We start from the raw sequence: 16928 nt of genomic DNA, 5'->3' as shown, positions 1-16928 counted from the left end.
GTAAAGGATATCACCACATGGGCTCAGGAACACTTCAGAAAACCAATGTCAACAAATACAGTTCGGCGCTACATCCGTAAAGGCAACTTGAAACTCTACTATGCAAAGCAAAAGCCATTTATCAACAACACCCAGAAACGCCGCTGGCTTCTCTGGGCCTGAGCTCATCTAAGATGGACTGATGCAAAGTGGAAAAGTATTCTGTGGTCCGATGAGTCCACATTTCAAATTGTTTTGGGAAATTGTGGATGTCGTGTCCTCTGGGCCAAAGAGGAAAAGAACCATCCGGACTGTTATGGACGCAAAGTTCAAAAGCCAGCATCTGTGATGGTATGGGGCTGTATTAGTGCCAATGGCATGGGTAACTTACACATCTCTGAAGGCACCATTAATGCTGAAAGGTTTTGGAGAAACATATGCTGCCATCCAAGCAACATCTTTTTCATGGATGCCCCTGCTTATTTCAGCGAGACAATGCCAAACCACATTCTGCACGTGTTATAACACCGTGGCTTTGTAGTAAGAGTGCGGGTACTAGACTGGCCTGCCTGCAATCCAGACCTGTATCCCATTGAAAATGTGTGCCGCATTATGAAGCGTAAAACACGACAACGGAGACCCCGGACTGTTGAACAGCTGAAGCTGTACATCAAGCAAGAATGGGAAAGAATTCCACCTACAAAGCTTCAACAATTTGTGTCCTCAGTTCCCAAAAATTTATTGAATGTTGTTCAAAGAAAAGGTGATGTAACACAGTGGTAAACATGACCCCGTCCCAGCTTTTTTGGAACGTGTTGCAGCCATAAAATTCCAAGTTAATCATTATTTGCTAAAAACAATAAAGTTTATCGGTTTGAACATTAAATATCTTTTTAGTGTATTCAATTAAATATAGGTCGAACATGATTTGCAAATCATTGTATTCTGTTTCTATTTGTTTAGCACAACGTCCCAACTTGTTGTTGTTGTAATGCACAACACCTTTTCTATCCTTAAGCTAGCCCCTTGTAAAATTATGGCTTCCAATATACAATATATTAAAATAATTATAACCCAAAAATACTTAGAAGCTTATAAAAGTACTGCCCCCCCCCCCGCCCCCCAGATATTACTTTTTCCACACAAAGATTATTCTGGTGACGCCTGGTGTATTACTAATATATATTTGTATTAATAAATTGTTTAAATTTTAAAGCAACTTAATTCTTGTAAAAAAATATTGATAAAATACGACATAATTCTAGATTTAAAAAAATACTTCATTATTGTAAAGAACTTAGTGCGGCCTCCTTTGAGCAAACGAGATTGAGATAATTCAACTCAAGGACTTTCCAGAATAAAATGTCTTTCTAAGGATTTATGGTTAATATTGGACAATAATAGTGAACACAAGCACATTTCATGCATTTCCCCCCACCCCCTGAGATAAGATAACATGCGTAATAACAAGCCATGTGAACGTTGACAAAAAGGTGCTATTGTGCAACCTTGCTGACGCTTCAGAACTAGTCTCCTGTGGGGCTCCCGCTCACAGCGGTATTATGATATACTGACATGACTATTACGACAAGGCTCGCAGATAAGACGGCCGTGAAGAAGGCTTGAGATTCGCCAGTGGGAAAATGTCACAAGGTTATTATGTCATATGCGTGATGTTCCCCTCGGACATTGTCCTGCTAGATGTTGTACTCTCATAACTGTCAAAAAATAAATAAAAAAAATAGATGTACACATATGGTCATAAAACTCATTGCATATGATGCTCGTTTTTTCCCCTTTCATCACTGTCGTGCATGTATACTGTATGGTTGTATGCAATTGAGAGTATGATAAACATTGTTCAATGATGTGGTCATAAATTAACATGCCCTTCAGAATTGATGAATTAAACATGCGTAATCAGGAAAACACCTTTATTTTTATTCATCTTGGGGTTAAAATTAAACTAAGGCATTTCAGAATAAAACAATTATTAAACAAAACAGCAATAAAGTAAATAATGAGATGGTCCCCGTCAGTCATATTTTTCAATTGCCAATCTTTCACAAATTCTATTCTGAGCACAACTATCTTCGCGCCCCCGTTTTTTTTCAGATTTCCGTAAAATAAACGACAATTATTCAAGTGGAACCTGTGGATGAAGAGGATATATTAAGTGGCTGGGGTAAATAGTTGTACAGAGAAGATCACAAGACTGCGTAGTAGCGGATTAGCCACTTGAAGGGACAGGGAACCAACACCAACCCTATAACCCTCTCAGTAATTTAGCAAAACATAACTAGTCTGCTAGTCAACTACAGTGTGGTATCCATTTCAGCATAAAGAGAGTACGTCTGTGCCATAATCCGAGTTGAGCCACAGGAAAGTCAATTAAATGATATGTTAGCAAAGTTTGAATGTTAAATTACACCCACTGTTGGCTCTCACTTCTGTAACATCTTCTTTTCGACTGACATTTCACACATTTAAACAATGGTGGTAGAAAAGAAGGCTAAAATCATCATTCAAGCCATTTACCCTGTTTTCTCAATCGCTCTGCCTTGTAATGTAACAGTGGCGAGCAAAGGTTCGGGGTTAGACGGTGGGGGTGGTCCCGAACATCCACCCACCTTGGGAGGACATCAACAGCCGTCCCCCTTTACATTTTCATGGGCAAGCATTGTTAAGAGTCATCAAAAAAATCAGATGATTTGCTTCAGTGACTTCAGTCAGCATATACCCAGATAATTCAATGGAATCGGGAGACTGACTCAAATAGCAGACTCACTTAAAGCAGCGCGGAGGCAGATGATTCAAGTGACTGACTCGAGTTAGCGGACTAACTGGAAGGAACTCTGTCTCAGATGATTTGGGTGAAGGACTCATGAGAAACAACCTAGACTCAGATGATGCAGTCAAATTCAGATGACTGACTTAAATTAGCAGCCTCTATGGAAACTATTTCAACTTACTACTTTCCTATTAGTCATTTTATTACATTTTTGAGTCAGTTAAACGCTCCTTTCACAAAACATTTCACAAACGAGCCTTTATCTTTAGTACAGCTAGCTGTTAACACTGCTCCCTATAGCGAAACTATTCTCTGCATTATCATGAAATGTTTACCTCCCTGCCTTCTCTGGCATCAACCCCACAAGGAGCGCTGCCTGCCACACCTCTAAAGAATCTTCCCTCATGATTCGTGTAGCTGTACTTGCTGTCAAGCCGACCGGCTCCTCTGCTAACATGGCGCCTTTGAAGGAGCAGGACTTGTCATCTTGGGCCCTTTCAGAAAGCACAAATAGATGAGTTTCTCAACTAATAGTCATTGGTTAGGTTCTATATTTAAAAAAATAAATACAAAAAAATGCAAGTAGGTGAGTTCTCAAATGGTGAAACACAATTCAGCAGCTGGTTCACTGTAACAGTATGTACAATTTGTAAAAGCTAGACTGATATATTTAACTCACTTCTTAATGCGACACGCATGTTGTCCACAACACATTGTGCTCCTTGATCCCATGGCGCATGTTGGAGTCTGTGTCACTATGTGGGCCGGCCGAGTGAGTGACGCATGCTCAGTTTAATGTTTAACCTGCACAATTAATCAGTATCAGTGCAAGGCGGCCCATGGAAAAAAAACATTGGGCTATTACGAGAACCTCTCATTGGTTAGCTAATGACTAATTTGTTGGGGTTTTTTTTAAATTCAAACACTGACTACTGAGCTAAAAAAAAAAAAAAAGCTAATTGCTGGGGTGCAAAAATAGAACAAGGACAGTGAATAAGGTTATTTTAGTTGTTCCACATACATTTAAAGAATGAATACATAAATACAAATGGATGATATATGAAGCCTATGCTAGGATGCAAATAGCATAGTTAGCATGTTGTCATGTAGCTAACTTGACAGTGAGGGAGGCTGTTTTGAGTTGATTTTCATATATATATCTGTCCTAACACATCGTTGTTCATTTACTTTTTTAGTTGATCGTCATATTTAGATCTGTCCTAACACATCATTGTTCATTGACTTTTGGTTTCAAGAAACAATACATGAAAAATAATGACGTATGAAGCCTAAGCCAGAAAGCAAAAAGTGTAGCAAAACATGTAGCCATTTAGCTAGTTTGTGCCTTCGTTTTAAATCAAAACTAGCTTCCGGCATATGTATATAAGAGCAATATATGTACATTAACTCTTAGCAACCAAGCAAAGCACAGGACTACAATTTGTTTCCATCCCAGCACACTAGCATTGCCCAAAATCCATATATGAAACAATGCAGCACCAAAATGAAACATCCCATTGATCACAAGTTCTTGCTACCTGTGCTTCTTGTGCTTATCCAGCAGAGAGCCCGTGGGGCAAACGTTGTCGGGATTAAAAGTGCAACTGCGCTCTTACCGAAGGACAAGCAGTAGAAAGCCACCAGGTTTTCGGAGGAAAATGTCCATGCGTCCAAGAGCCTGAGGAACGCGAGAGAGACGACAACGCACCCCGCCTTGAAAGCAACGGCGGTGCCATGCAGAGGTGGCAAGTGCAGGCCCAGGCCAAGGCCCAGCAGGCTGCCCATGTTCCGTAGGAGACTGGCAAACGGCGTGCTGTCCAGGTGCACCCATTCAGCCCTGGCACACCACCTCTGGGCCTTCGCCAAGGTCCACAGAAGGTCCACACCCAGAGCCTTGAGCAGCAGGTAGAAGCCCACGGCAAAGGAGGTCAAGAGGAGGGTGGTGAAGGCGTAGGTCCTCAAGCCGGCACTGTAGATCCATTTCAGCTTTGACATGACTTCGGCCACCATCACGCCTGACAAATAACAAGGTCAGCTGACTTTTAGACTCTCCCGAATGATACGAACATGTATGTCGGACTAACCTGTGACGATCCCAGCGACAACTTGGTGCGGGAAGTGGGCTGCCATGTAGACCCTGGACATGCACACCCCCAGCACCATCAGGCCCATGATCACCCATAGAACCACATGCAAGACTCTGCCAGAGAGGACAGTGGGAGTACCGACAGCAGACATCCGACAAGTCCACAGCCATGTTGCTGTCACTCACTTGTACAGAAATGGCGGACACCGTTTCTCTGCTGCAATGGTGAGTATGGCCGTCACCATCACATACCACACCCCTGCAGCACCCATCGCGTGACCAGAGGGACTTCCTGCAACCGAGCAGTTTTTAACCGAATTTAGCTTCTGTTTACTTGAGCTTTACTGATCACAAATGTGTAAAAGACAACAGTGGGACTGAACTTTGGAAGCAAGTCAAACACACAGTATAATCACGAATGACTTTAACCAGATCAATCTAATAGTTCTAATCAATGCAACAAGGAGCAGCAATTTGTCATAAAGTGTACCTGGTCCAGTTTCACATGTAATGGGGAACTGCTGCAGCAAAGGGGCCGCTCTTGCCCCGTAGAAGTGGGTATCGTGAACCCACCAATATGGTCTTTCTCCAAAAAGAACCCTGCCACAGAAACACCGACAAACACCCAAATAGTTCCCGCTCAATTTCTGATCGGCGTTACCATTTGAGGACCAGGTTGATCCAATCCCCGATGACAGCCACCCAGATGAGCCGGAGTGCAGTGTCCCTCCGCAGATGGAACCAGATGGGGAAGAAGAAGAAGAAGGTGGTGTGAAGGTCGGCCACAGTGGAGGCCAGAGTGAACAGACCTTCGTAGCTACTGTATTTGGTCTGCAGATGCTGCACCAGCTCCACACCCCAGCTGTGGACCAGATCCATGATACCAGACTTGTGCCTGAGGAGGATGCACTCTGGGGTCTTTTTTTTTCAAGTAGTCAGTCAGAATGCCGCAAAGCTCCGTCCCCTCTACTTTGTCTGTGTGTGATCCCAATTGGACTTTACTCAAGGCTTGCAGGTTTGTTTGCCTTAGGGACAGTGGAGACAGGTTCCTTAACCCTGTACACTCTCCCAGACCCCCCTCTGCTAAAATCCATAATTAGAGAAATCAATGGCTCCCCCTCACACTGATCAAGGATTTCCTAGAAAAAAAATGTTCTGCTCAGTAACTGACTCCAAGCTTTTTTGCTTGTCCTTGTTGTTTTGTGCAGATGCTTTCGATGACGTCCTTCTGAACGGGACGTAGTATGACCTCAAGTGCGAGGACTTCCTTTCTGGCGGCTCCTTGTATCACTTGTTTGCTTCCGAGTCGCATAATTTTTATCAGACTTTATCTGCTCGAGCCACACCATTTAATCATTTCTAGCCTTATGCAATCTACATTGGGACTAGTACGATGTTTTCTCCAAATCATCAAAAGACAATTACATAACTAACAGATTATAATGAAGGTGAGACCGTGAAATTGGGTACAGACCAACATTAAAAAAAAAAAGATGTGCAGTGTCACTCTTCATGAAGTAGATCATTCCAATGACAAACGTGTTTTTGATCATCCTGTGCCACCTCTGGTAAATTCGCCAGATGTGACAGACTGACGCTGTGTTTTTTCCCCTCCAAGCATGTTTGTGTGCCATGGCTGCCAAACTCTCCCGGCTCGCAGTGTTTTATTTCACATGTGCAAGGTCCAAAGATCAACATGAGCATGCGTCTGGGTGGTGGGCTCCCGGGCTATAAAAACAAGCCGCCATGTCACCAACGGCGACACTCTACACTGACTCGTGCGCTTGCCGCTAACAATGTTTCATGTTATTATGGACACCATGCAGGGCTTTGGGGTGAGCAGCACCCGCTACCTGCAGACCAACTACCAGGATGCCCAAGGTTTGTTCCTCTGGGTGTCATGGGCAGCAGATCTCAGGAACACTTTCTTCATCTTCTTCCCACTCTGGTTCCACCTCCGGTCGTCAGTTGGCATCAAGCTCATCTGGGTGGCTGTCATCGGAGACTGGCTCAACCTGGTGTTCAAATGGTAAGGTGGGACAAAATCGAACTAAGAGATTTTGAATGACTAAATGCATATTTCCATCTTTAGGATTCTGTTTGGGGAGAGACCCTACTGGTGGGTCCACGAGACGCCTTATTACGCCACCAGTGTTCGCCCTGATATTGAGCAGTACCGCATGACCTGTGAGACGGGTCCAGGTACGAAAAACTTGGTGACATTCAAGAGGCGTCCAGGAGTACATTTGCCCTGCCAAGAGGGACAAAAGATAAACAGATTTTTTCCCCCTCTTTGTCATGCAGGAAGCCCCTCCGGTCACGCTATGGGAGCAGCGGGCGTCTACTACACCTTGGTTACATCCATTCTCGCCATCGCAGCCACCAAGAAGAAACACGGTGGAAGGAAGTCCTCCAACAACAGGTGAAGCCAAAAACCTACATTTTGTTTCCAGTTTTCTGGCTAGAGCTCATCACGTTGAACGTTCTGTCCTAACGCATGGTTGATCATTGACTCTTGGGTATTGAGCTGTTTTAACGTCCAGGCAGCTGAAGTTCTGATAAGCCAACAGTGACGGTGTTAGTTGTTCCCAGGGAGAGCTTCCATTTCTGACATGATTTTGATGCTCTTTTGGCAGCTACCTGAAGGCAGTCCTTTGGACCGTGTTCTGGGGAGTCCAAGTGTGCGTCTGTCTGTCGAGGGTCTTCATCGCTGCCCACTTCCCACACCAGGTCGTTGCTGGAGTCATCACAGGTATGTATGGCTGACAGTGACTATTTGTAGCAGTCAGGTTATGACTGGCGTTTACAGAGACCCCCCAACTTACGAACGTGTTACTTCCAGAAGGCTGATCCACTTCTCGTATCCTACAACCCCAATTTCCAATGAAGTTGGGACATTATGTTAAACATAAATAAAAACAGAATACAATAATTTGCAAATCACGTTCAACCTATATTTAATTGAATACACAACAAAGACAAGATATTTAATGTTCAAACTGATAAACTTTATTGTTTTTAGCAAACAATCATTAATTTAGAATTTTATGGCTGCAACACGTTCCAAAAAAGCAGGGACAGGTCAATCACAAGCAAAGATGGGGCGAGATTCACCTTTTTGTGCCATGAGGAAATAGTCCAACATTTTAAGGACAATGTTCCTCAACGTACAATTGCAAGGAATTTAGGGATTTCATCATCTACGGTCCATAATATCATCAAAAGGTTCAGAGAATCTGGAGAAATCACTACGTCAGCAGCAAGGCCGAAAACCAACATTGAATGCCCGTGGCCTTCGATCCCTCAGGCGGCAGTGCAACCAAAAACCGACATCGATGTGTAAAGGATATCACCACATGGGCTCAGAAACACTTCAGAAAACCAATGTCAGTAAATACAGTTTGGCGCTACATCCGCAAGTGCAACTTGAAACTCTACTATGCAAAGCAAAAGCCATTTATCAACAACACCCAGAAACGCCGCTGACTTCTCTGGGCCCGAGCTCATCTAAGATGGACTGATGAAAAGTGGAAAAGTATTCTGTGGTCCGACGAGTCCACATTTCAAATTGTTTTTGGAAATTGTGGACGTCGTCGGGCCAAAGAGGAAAAGAACCATCCGGACTGTTATGGAGGCAAAGTTCAAAAGCCAGCATCTGTGATGGTATGGGGCTGTGTTAGTGCCCAGGGCATGGGTAACTTACACATCTACACATTAATGCTGAAAGGTACATACAGGTTTTGGAGAAACATATGCTGCCATCCAAGCAACATCTTTTTGATGGATGCCCCTGCTTATTTCAGCAAGACAATGCCAAACCACATTCTGCACGTGTTACAACAGTATTGCCGCGTAGTAAAAGAGTGTGGGTACTAGACTGGCCTGCCTGCAGTCCAGACCTGTCTCCCATTGAAAATGTGTGGCGCATATGAGGCGTAAAATACGACAACAGAGACCCCGGACTGTTGAACAGCTGAAGCTGTACATCAAGCAAGAATGGGAAAGAATTCCACCTACAAAGCTTCAACAATTAGTGTCCTCAGTTCCCAAACGTTTATTGAATGTTGTTAAAAGAAAAGGTGATGTAACACAGTGGTAAACATGACCCTATCCCAGCTTTTTTGGAACGTGTTGCAGCCATAAAATTCTAACTTAATGATTATTTGCTAAAAACCATAAAGTTTATCAGTTTGAACAGGTATTCAATTAAATATAGGTTGAACATGATTTGCAAATAATTGTATTCTGTTTTTTATTTATGTTTAACACAACGTCCCAACTTCATTGGAATTGGGGTTGTACATTGTACTTAGATTGTTATTTTTGGTATCTTTGAGCAAAATATTGAACCCACAGTTGCTCCTGATACTGTGTCATCAGTAGGAGAAAGAGGACAGTTATAAAGCACTTTGAGTGCCTTGAAGGTAGAAAATCACTACACAAAGTCTGATCTAAATTGGATGTTCGTAAGTAGGGGAGTGTCAGTACATAAGATGATATGGCTGTAACCTCACCTGGACTCTCATTAACGCCTAGGTATGATCGTGGCCGAGGCCTTCAACAGAACCCAGTGGATCTACAGAGCCAGCATGAAGAAGTACTTCTACACAACACTTTTCCTGACTTCTTTCGCCGTGGGGTTCTACCTGCTTCTCAGAGTCATGGGTGTAGACCTCTTGTGGACGCTGGATAAGGCCCAGAGATGGTGCGCCAGGCCCGAGTGGGTCCACCTAGACAGCACACCGTTCGCAAGCCTCCTACGCAACATGGGCACGCTGTTCGGCCTGGGCCTGGGCCTGCACTCGCCATTATACACCGAGACCAAGCGCAGCAGCAGTGCGGTGTCCCGGGTTGGCTGCATCGTTGGCTCTCTGCTGCTATTGCACCTCTTCGACTCCTTCAAACCACCCACGCACACTGCTGCCCTCTTTTATCTGCTCTCCTTTTGCAAGAGTGCCACCGTGCCCGTGGCGACCGTCAGCATCATCCCGTACCTGGTGAATAGCGCGCTGGGCTTGCACAGCAAAAAGGCAGCGTGAGACAAAAGCAACGCTGTGAAAAAAAGACTACATGAAACAAAAAGCATGGGGTGGTGGCCTACTCCAGTGTAGAGACTTGGTGCTAATTGCATTTATATTAAAAAACAAACCCAAAAAAACACAGATCTGGAGAAGCCGACAAGAACAACTGGAAACGAAACGGTCACTGAACTTTGTGTGCGTGCGGGTGACCCTTCCCATGATGCTTTGAGCCACTTAAAGGAGCTCTGCAGCACATTAACATTGTAACAGACTAAGGTCGCTAAAGACTCTTTGTTATATTAACTGTCAGGCTGCATTTTTCAATATGACAGTGAGTATTTTTGACTATTTTTAATAAAATGTTGAAAACATGACACCTGAAGGGTGATCTTGTATGTTCCTGTGATGTCACTGAGTGGCACGATTTACCCTCTCATCCTCCAGAACCACTGCAGAACCTTCATATAAGTAACATCATTATCATCATATGTCTGATGTGTTTTGTTCATCCGTCCATATTTTCTATAATGCTTTTCCTTATTAGGGTCACTGGAAAGCTAGTCTATTCACAAATTCGCTTACTTGCATTTTTTCGTTGGAACCTATCCTCAGCTTTTTGCTTATTTTTCTGCTCTTTCTTTCTTGTAAATCAAATAATCTGTAAGGCATTTATTTTTAAGGGTAAAGTAGTAAAATGAGTTTGAAATGATCCATCCATCCATTCTCAATACCACTTAACCTGGTCAGGTCGCGGGGTGCTGGAGCCTATCCCAGCCGACTTCGGGCGAAAGGCGGACTACAACCTGAATTGGTCGCCAGTCAGTCGCAGGGCACATATAGACACAGACAACCATTCGCACTCACATTCACACCGTCACTGAGTGAGAACTCAACCTACACTGCCTGCACCGAAGTCAGGCGAATGTACCACTACACCATCAGTGAATCAAGAGTTAGAAATTATATTAAAGTGAATTGTGATCATACAGTAGTCAGTGGTATATTTAAAGTTCAAATTATTAATGTAGGCTTATGAACATTTTTGGGAGGGTGTCAATAACAATAATAATAATCAAGAATAGTGGGAGTTTATGGTACACCCTGAATTGGTCAACAGCCAATCGCGGGGAACATATAGACATACAACTATTCACACTCACATCTTTGGACAACTTAGAGAATTCAATGAAGCTAACATGCAAGTTTTGGGAGGAAACCACTGATAAATCCCATGCAAGCACTGGAAGACTGTGCAAACTCCACAGAGGAAGGCGGGAGCCGACATTCGAACCCCGAACCCAAGAGCTGTGAGGCAGACAACCTAAACACTCAAGCACCATGCTGTGCATGTTTTGTCCACAAAAAAATAAATAAATTATATATATATATATATATATAGGGCATGATGTCCTTCCCTGCCACAAATAATAAATACCCCAGAGTCCTGCTTGTAATCTGATGTTTGCTTCACTGACTGACCACACTGTAAACGTCAAACTAGACCAAAATGACCGCTCAGTGATAGCATTTGTAGGCCGATAGTCTCTCAGTTCCTCAGAATCTAGAGTGCAAAGAACAAGGGACGGACCTCAGGTACAATATGATGATAGTGAGATTGCAATTGTCTCGTTTTGGGAAACAAGAACAATTTGGTCTTGTAATATGTCCTCTTTTATCCATAAACCTTTATGGAACACCAAGTAGATGACCTCAAAAGGCCAGCAAAACATCCCTGGCCTTTAGCCCCGACCTCCTGCAATGACATCGGTGCGCACGTCACCACACACTTTATGTGGGCCGGAGTGCAAAAGGGCAGTGTTGCAAGTCAGACACTCAATTTTTGCTAGATTGTGCTTTCCCAAACACAAGAGCAACATGTTGAGTCACGAGGTACGTTTGTGCACGTCAGTCAAGCACAGGTTAATATTTGATGATATGACATATAGATTATAGACTGGGGAAACAAATTTACATACAATGAAGTAGGCCAAGTAGTTGATTGTATTGATTATCTTAAGTGTATTACTCAGGATTTCTTTTTTAATTGAATCCTCGCAGATGTGCACTGCTTACACTAACAATGTGGCTGTGAAGAGAAAGGAGCTATGAAAGCACAGTCAGCGTTGCCAACTAGGCAACTTTCTAGACCCCGCAAGTAACTTTTTTTTTTTTTAAAGCGACTTTAATTTCTGCTATAGAACAGACAACATGACAGGAATCATTTTCACATTGTTTTTCATATAACAAGAACGAAGGCTGTTGGAAGACAAAAATGGAGTCAATCGTGCTCAACATGGTCAAAGACACTGTGTCCATTTATACATTGCAAAAGCAGTAATTTATCACCATGTTGGAAACTTCTGACATGATCCCAAGCCACAAATATTTTGACGAGGTCACCGTGCCTCACCTGTACAGTTCTGCATGAGAAAAGGTTACGAGAGTCGAGCCATGCAGTTAGATGGCTCCTTTTATGAAGTGAAATTGTTGACATTTAAAATGCATGAATGTATGTATCAATTAGCGTGTTTACATAAGTCTTGACAAGTGGTATTTTTTTTTTTCCAAGAGGAAGCATTTATTTTCACATTATATATAAAGAAAAACATTTATTTTACTGCTGTGGCAGGGGGAAAACGGTTTCATAGCTTTTGCATCACAAGAAATAAAATTTAAAAACAAGGGGGAAAACCAAAACGCACAACTTGTTTTCAATAACGTAATTATCATTTTGTACACATTTTCAAACGAATATTTGACCGATCATTAATGCGGGCTAACTTTTCATGCAGGTTTGGGCACGCATTGAGCATCAGTCAGTTCGTCCTCCTGTTCGATAGGTGGCACCAATGACTCGTTTAAACTGCATTCCGCAGATGAAGACTTGATACAAGTTGATAGCTGCTACGGAACACCTGGCCACGTTTAAATGTCATCATTATATGCTTTTTGCCAACATTTATTATTTGCCTTATTCCACATGTATAGGCGTATTGACGTCACACACGTAGACGTTAACGTCGAGCCACGCCATCATTATTATGCTCGAAATACGCGTATAGTTTTTGTGTGTGTGTACAAACAATAACAAAGACAACTTACCGGTGCGACAACATTCAAAGAGTCCACATTGGAACACGTTTAAAGTCCAACTAGCCAGCAAAAATCACCTGAGGTGTAAAAAGTGGTCTTATTGTAGTTTACTCACCACTAGCTTGAAATTGCTACTCTTCTATGGCAAAATAGTGACAGAAAACACTCGCACGCCACCCGAGGTGGGCAATAGGTACGACACACGCAATGCTGCGTACGCATGCGCAGACGTGTATTACTGTGAAACCCCCTTGAGCATTATGCTGTAGTTCCATTTTCTGTGCACTAGATTTCGACGATACGCTCCATATTTCCCACTTTCCTTTTTATATTGGCTCGTCTCACATTTTGTGTATTAAGTGATTATGCCTGCCTCGTTTTATACCTACTATTTATCTTAGTTGTACTTAATCGTTATTCAACCAATTTAGCATAGTTTTTTTTTTAGGTTACTCCAGTTTGATTGTACGTCATGTTTTATCTATTGGTATCTTAGTTATTGAGATAGATTATTATATACTATGTAATAGTCTAATATCATCATATATTTTGGTATTGCTAGTTTTAGCTAATTTATTATCACATTATATATATTCATGTATCTTCTGTAAAAACATGACCTGTTCTGTGAAGCACTTTGTGTTGTAAGAACGTTGCTATACAAATAAAGTATTGATTGATTCACAAGCTGTTATTTTTAATTGTAAACTATAACCACAATAATAAACAGGTTGTTAAATTAGAGCTTTGAGCAAAAGTGATGTTTTTTGTTTTTTTTCTCCCCAACCTGTCCTGTTCGGCTGCTTTGTCATGCAGTATTGTGGCTCTGTGTGCCTTTTTTTGTTTTGTTTTTGTTTTTGGCAGAACAGTGTTATTTGCACTGGGATGGATATTTTAATAGAAATGCGGTTGGACTGATTGAGGTTCGAGAGGGGACAGAGAGAAAAAAGAACAGAGCAAAAAACAACAACAACAGAGAACAGTAACAGTATAACAGCATTGGACAACAATAACATGACAAAGTGGTTGAATTTTATTTCTATGTGGAAAGGGAATGCGATGCTACATCCTATGAGGAAGGGACCCAGTGACCCAGGCGGTGAAAACTGAGGTTTTTGACATGTTTTGGTGTCCATAAAGAAAGATGTGTCCGCTGAACTAAAATGAGCAAAAAAACATCAACAGAGGTTTCCATTTGAACACAATTTATTTTTGTTCGGCTTAAATAACGTCTCGGATCGTCCAGTGTAGCCTATGTTCGTTGTGTCATACATGTTGATTCATCAATCGTCAGGGAAGGTTAAAGAGGCTTTTCATATGCATTAAAAAAAAGAATAATAAAAGCTTCACGCAGGAACATAAAATGTGATTTTTTTTTTTTTTAACAGTGTTAAAGTACCAGTAAAAAGCCGTACATTTGGAGTATGCAGGTAAAAATGTGATTATCTGTTCTTGTGTTAATTAAATTAAAAAATATATATCAGATAGGGCAGCATGGTAGACAAGTGGTTACATCTGCCTCACAGTTCTGAAGTTCGGGGTTCGAATCTGTGCAGTTTGCATGTCCTACCCGTGCTTGCGTTGATTTACTCCGGGTACTCCGGCTTCCTCCCACATTTCAAAATACTGTACATGCATGTTAGCTTCATTGAAGACAAATTGTCCATAGGTATGAACGTGAGGGTGAACGGTTGTCTATATGCCCCGCGATTGGCAAGCGACCGGTCCAGTGTGTACCACGCCTCTCGCCCCAAAGTCGGCTGGGATAAACTCAAATTACCCAAATGAGAAGAAGCGCTATAGAAAACGGATGGATAGTGGAAAATCCAAATAAAAACAGTCCAGTTTGAAAAGCCTGATGCATCTTCACGTGAAGCACAAGAATGAAGCCTTGCATTATTATTATTATTATCATCATCATTATTATTATTATTGCAAAGACAAAGTATGTGCTAGATGCCGCAGTATCTCCAAGTGAATTCCAGTGTTTTGGATTAGGCGAGGGGAGACAAACTGGAATTAAAAAACAAAAGTGGCGTCACATGCAGACACCCACACCCACCCACACCCACCCACCCACACACACACACACACACACACACACACACACACACACACACAGCAGAGGAGAAGTTTCTTTCCATTCACGCTTGTTGTTTTTCGTGGGGTCCGAGCTTCCAATCGGTGCATAAACGAGTTGTGAAGCGACTGATTGTTTCATCCGGTGCCATTTATGCACGTACACTCGTTTAAAAAAAGAAATCATCACCACCAGGTCAGGTTCCAGGAGGAAACAAGACCAAATAAGGCGTCCGGCTAATCTGTGGTTCTCGTTCTGTGACATCTGGTCACATCGAGGACGAGAGCATCTGCGAGCCTCCCGTTTTTCATCTCCCGACCATCCGGGAAAAAGTTTCTTCTGTTGTGTTGACATGCTTGCTCATGCCAAATTAAAGTTTTTGTCTTGCTCAGGGTTAAAAAAAACAACAACAAAAAAAAAAAAACGTGCCATTGTTGTATGTGACCGGACGCTGCCCGTTGGTCCTTTTTCCCTCCCAGCTCGAGTGTGGTGGATGTGTGTGTGGTCACATCACGGGCAGCGGACCGGCAACTGTTGGAGAAGGCAAGAAAAAACAAATAACAGGACCAGCAAAGGATGCTGGGATTTGTCTTTCAATCCGCTACAGCAGACCCTTCATAATTCGGATTTTTCCACCAACATTTTGAGAAGAACGTTGCCTCTAAAGCTGCACAAAATAAAAATAAAAAAAATATTTTAATAATAATTCATTCCCATTATGTAATGTTATTACTTATAACAAATTAATTATAATCAACCATGTATTTAAGCAAATAGATAATTGTTAAATATTTATGTGAAATTGTTTATTTTAATAAAATAATGAATTACATGTTAATTATTTTTATAACTATTTACCAATAATTAATTAAGCAATTACTCAATAACAACCAAGAACATTTAAATGTACATGTAAAATTGTTCATTTAGCCTAGTAATTAAATCATTTTCGTTTTTAAAAACTAATTTGCCTAAAATTAATAATTTGATAAAATACATAAAAAATGTTATGCACATGGAAAATTGTTAATTTATTAAAAACATTCAACCTCATTGTTCTATTTTATTTTTTAAGAACTGATTTAATTATCTGTAGCATGGTGGGCGACTGATTGGCTGGCGGCCAGTTCGGGGTGTACCCCGCCTCTCGCCCGAAGATAGCTGGGATAGGCTCCAGCACGCCCGCGACCCACGTGAGGATAAGGGGGATGGAAGATGAATGAATGAATGAATGAATGAATGGTGGGCGACTGGTTAGCACATCTGCCTCACAGTTCTGAGGACCGGGGTTCAAATCCGGCCTCGCCTGTGTGAAGTTTACATGTTCTCCTTGTGCCTGCGTGGGTTTTTTCTGGGTACTCCGGTTTCCTCCCACATCCCAAAAACATGCATTGTAGGTTAATGCCCGTAGGAGTGAATGTGAGTGCGAATGGTTGTTCATTTAATGTGCCCTGCGATTGGCTGGCGACCAGTTCAGAGTGTAGCCCGCCTCTCACCCGAAGATAGCTGGGATAGGCTCCAGCACTCTCGCAACCTGAGTGAGGATAAGCGGTACGGAAAATGGAAATATTGATTTAATCATAAAGAATTAATCAATGATTTCATAAAGAAAATGAAAAATTGTTAAATCAATAATGTAAAATTGTTTATTTTAAGGCAACAATTCATTCTATTTTACAATGTATTTTTATAATTAATTTGACTACAATTAACTAATTATTTAATAAAATATTAATATTGAATATTTGTTAAATGTTCATGTAAAATTGTTTCTTTGAATTAAAAATAATTTTCTCCCATTTTAATTTTATTATTATAACTAATGTAATTACATTTAATTAATCATTTAAAGTACAATAAAAATGTTTAAGACACATG

General features: G+C 41.7%; 3 protein-coding genes across 48 annotated transcripts in view; 1 reads left to right on the top strand and 2 right to left on the bottom strand.

The window, feature by feature from the left end:
• Positions 1 to 1896: 1896 nt before the first annotated feature.
• g6pc1a.1 (glucose-6-phosphatase catalytic subunit 1a, tandem duplicate 1) lies at positions 1897 to 6610 on the bottom strand. The gene is made up of 5 exons (XM_061755308.1): positions 5518 to 6610; positions 5347 to 5456; positions 5043 to 5148; positions 4855 to 4970; positions 1897 to 4785 (listed from the first exon to the last, which is right to left on the bottom strand). Exons 1-5 carry the CDS (start codon positions 5733 to 5735, stop codon positions 4292 to 4294), a joined length of 1044 nt encoding a protein of 347 aa, XP_061611292.1. The 5' UTR covers positions 5736 to 6610; the 3' UTR covers positions 1897 to 4291.
• The window catches only part of LOC133468915 (ankyrin-3-like), a 119387-nt gene continuing 104355 nt past the window's right edge, over positions 1897 to 16928 (bottom strand). For all 46 annotated transcript variants that reach the window (XM_061755257.1, XM_061755253.1, XM_061755275.1 and 43 more), the window contains 2 exons: positions 12980 to 15581; positions 1897 to 3574 (listed from right to left, as the gene is read on the bottom strand). The gene's annotated coding sequence lies outside the window, so the exon portion shown is untranslated. The remainder of the gene's footprint in view (positions 3575 to 12979; positions 15582 to 16928) is intronic.
• Positions 6611 to 10251, top strand: g6pc1a.2 (glucose-6-phosphatase catalytic subunit 1a, tandem duplicate 2). The gene is made up of 5 exons (XM_061755307.1): positions 6611 to 6885; positions 6949 to 7058; positions 7161 to 7278; positions 7493 to 7608; positions 9393 to 10251. The coding sequence occupies exons 1-5, from the start codon at positions 6653 to 6655 to the stop codon at positions 9893 to 9895; spliced, it is 1080 nt and encodes a 359-aa protein (XP_061611291.1). The 5' UTR covers positions 6611 to 6652; the 3' UTR covers positions 9896 to 10251.

Source organism: Phyllopteryx taeniolatus, chromosome 19 (genome assembly GCF_024500385.1).
Source record: "Phyllopteryx taeniolatus isolate TA_2022b chromosome 19, UOR_Ptae_1.2, whole genome shotgun sequence".
NCBI classification, from domain to species: domain Eukaryota; kingdom Metazoa; phylum Chordata; class Actinopteri; order Syngnathiformes; family Syngnathidae; genus Phyllopteryx; species Phyllopteryx taeniolatus.
This window is presented reverse-complemented; position numbering and strand designations above follow the sequence as displayed.

Excerpts from the sequence above, each read along its gene's own strand:
- g6pc1a.1 (XM_061755308.1), bottom strand. The coding sequence starts at position 5,735 with ATGGATCTGGTCCACAGCTGGGGTGTGGAGCTGGTGCAGCATCTGCAG. Across the intron at positions 5,457-5,517 it reads ATCAACCTGGTCCTCAAATG|GGTTCTTTTTGGAGAAAGAC; the intron begins GTAACGCCGATC and ends TTTCTGTGGCAG. Across the intron at positions 4,786-4,854 it reads TGTCGCTGGGATCGTCACAG|GCGTGATGGTGGCCGAAGTC; the intron begins GTTAGTCCGACA and ends GTTATTTGTCAG.
- g6pc1a.2 (XM_061755307.1), top strand. The coding sequence starts at position 6,653 with ATGTTTCATGTTATTATGGACACCATGCAGGGCTTTGGGGTGAGCAGC. Across the intron at positions 7,059-7,160 it reads GACCTGTGAGACGGGTCCAG|GAAGCCCCTCCGGTCACGCT; the intron begins GTACGAAAAACT and ends TTTGTCATGCAG. Across the intron at positions 7,609-9,392 it reads CGTTGCTGGAGTCATCACAG|GTATGATCGTGGCCGAGGCC; the intron begins GTATGTATGGCT and ends ATTAACGCCTAG.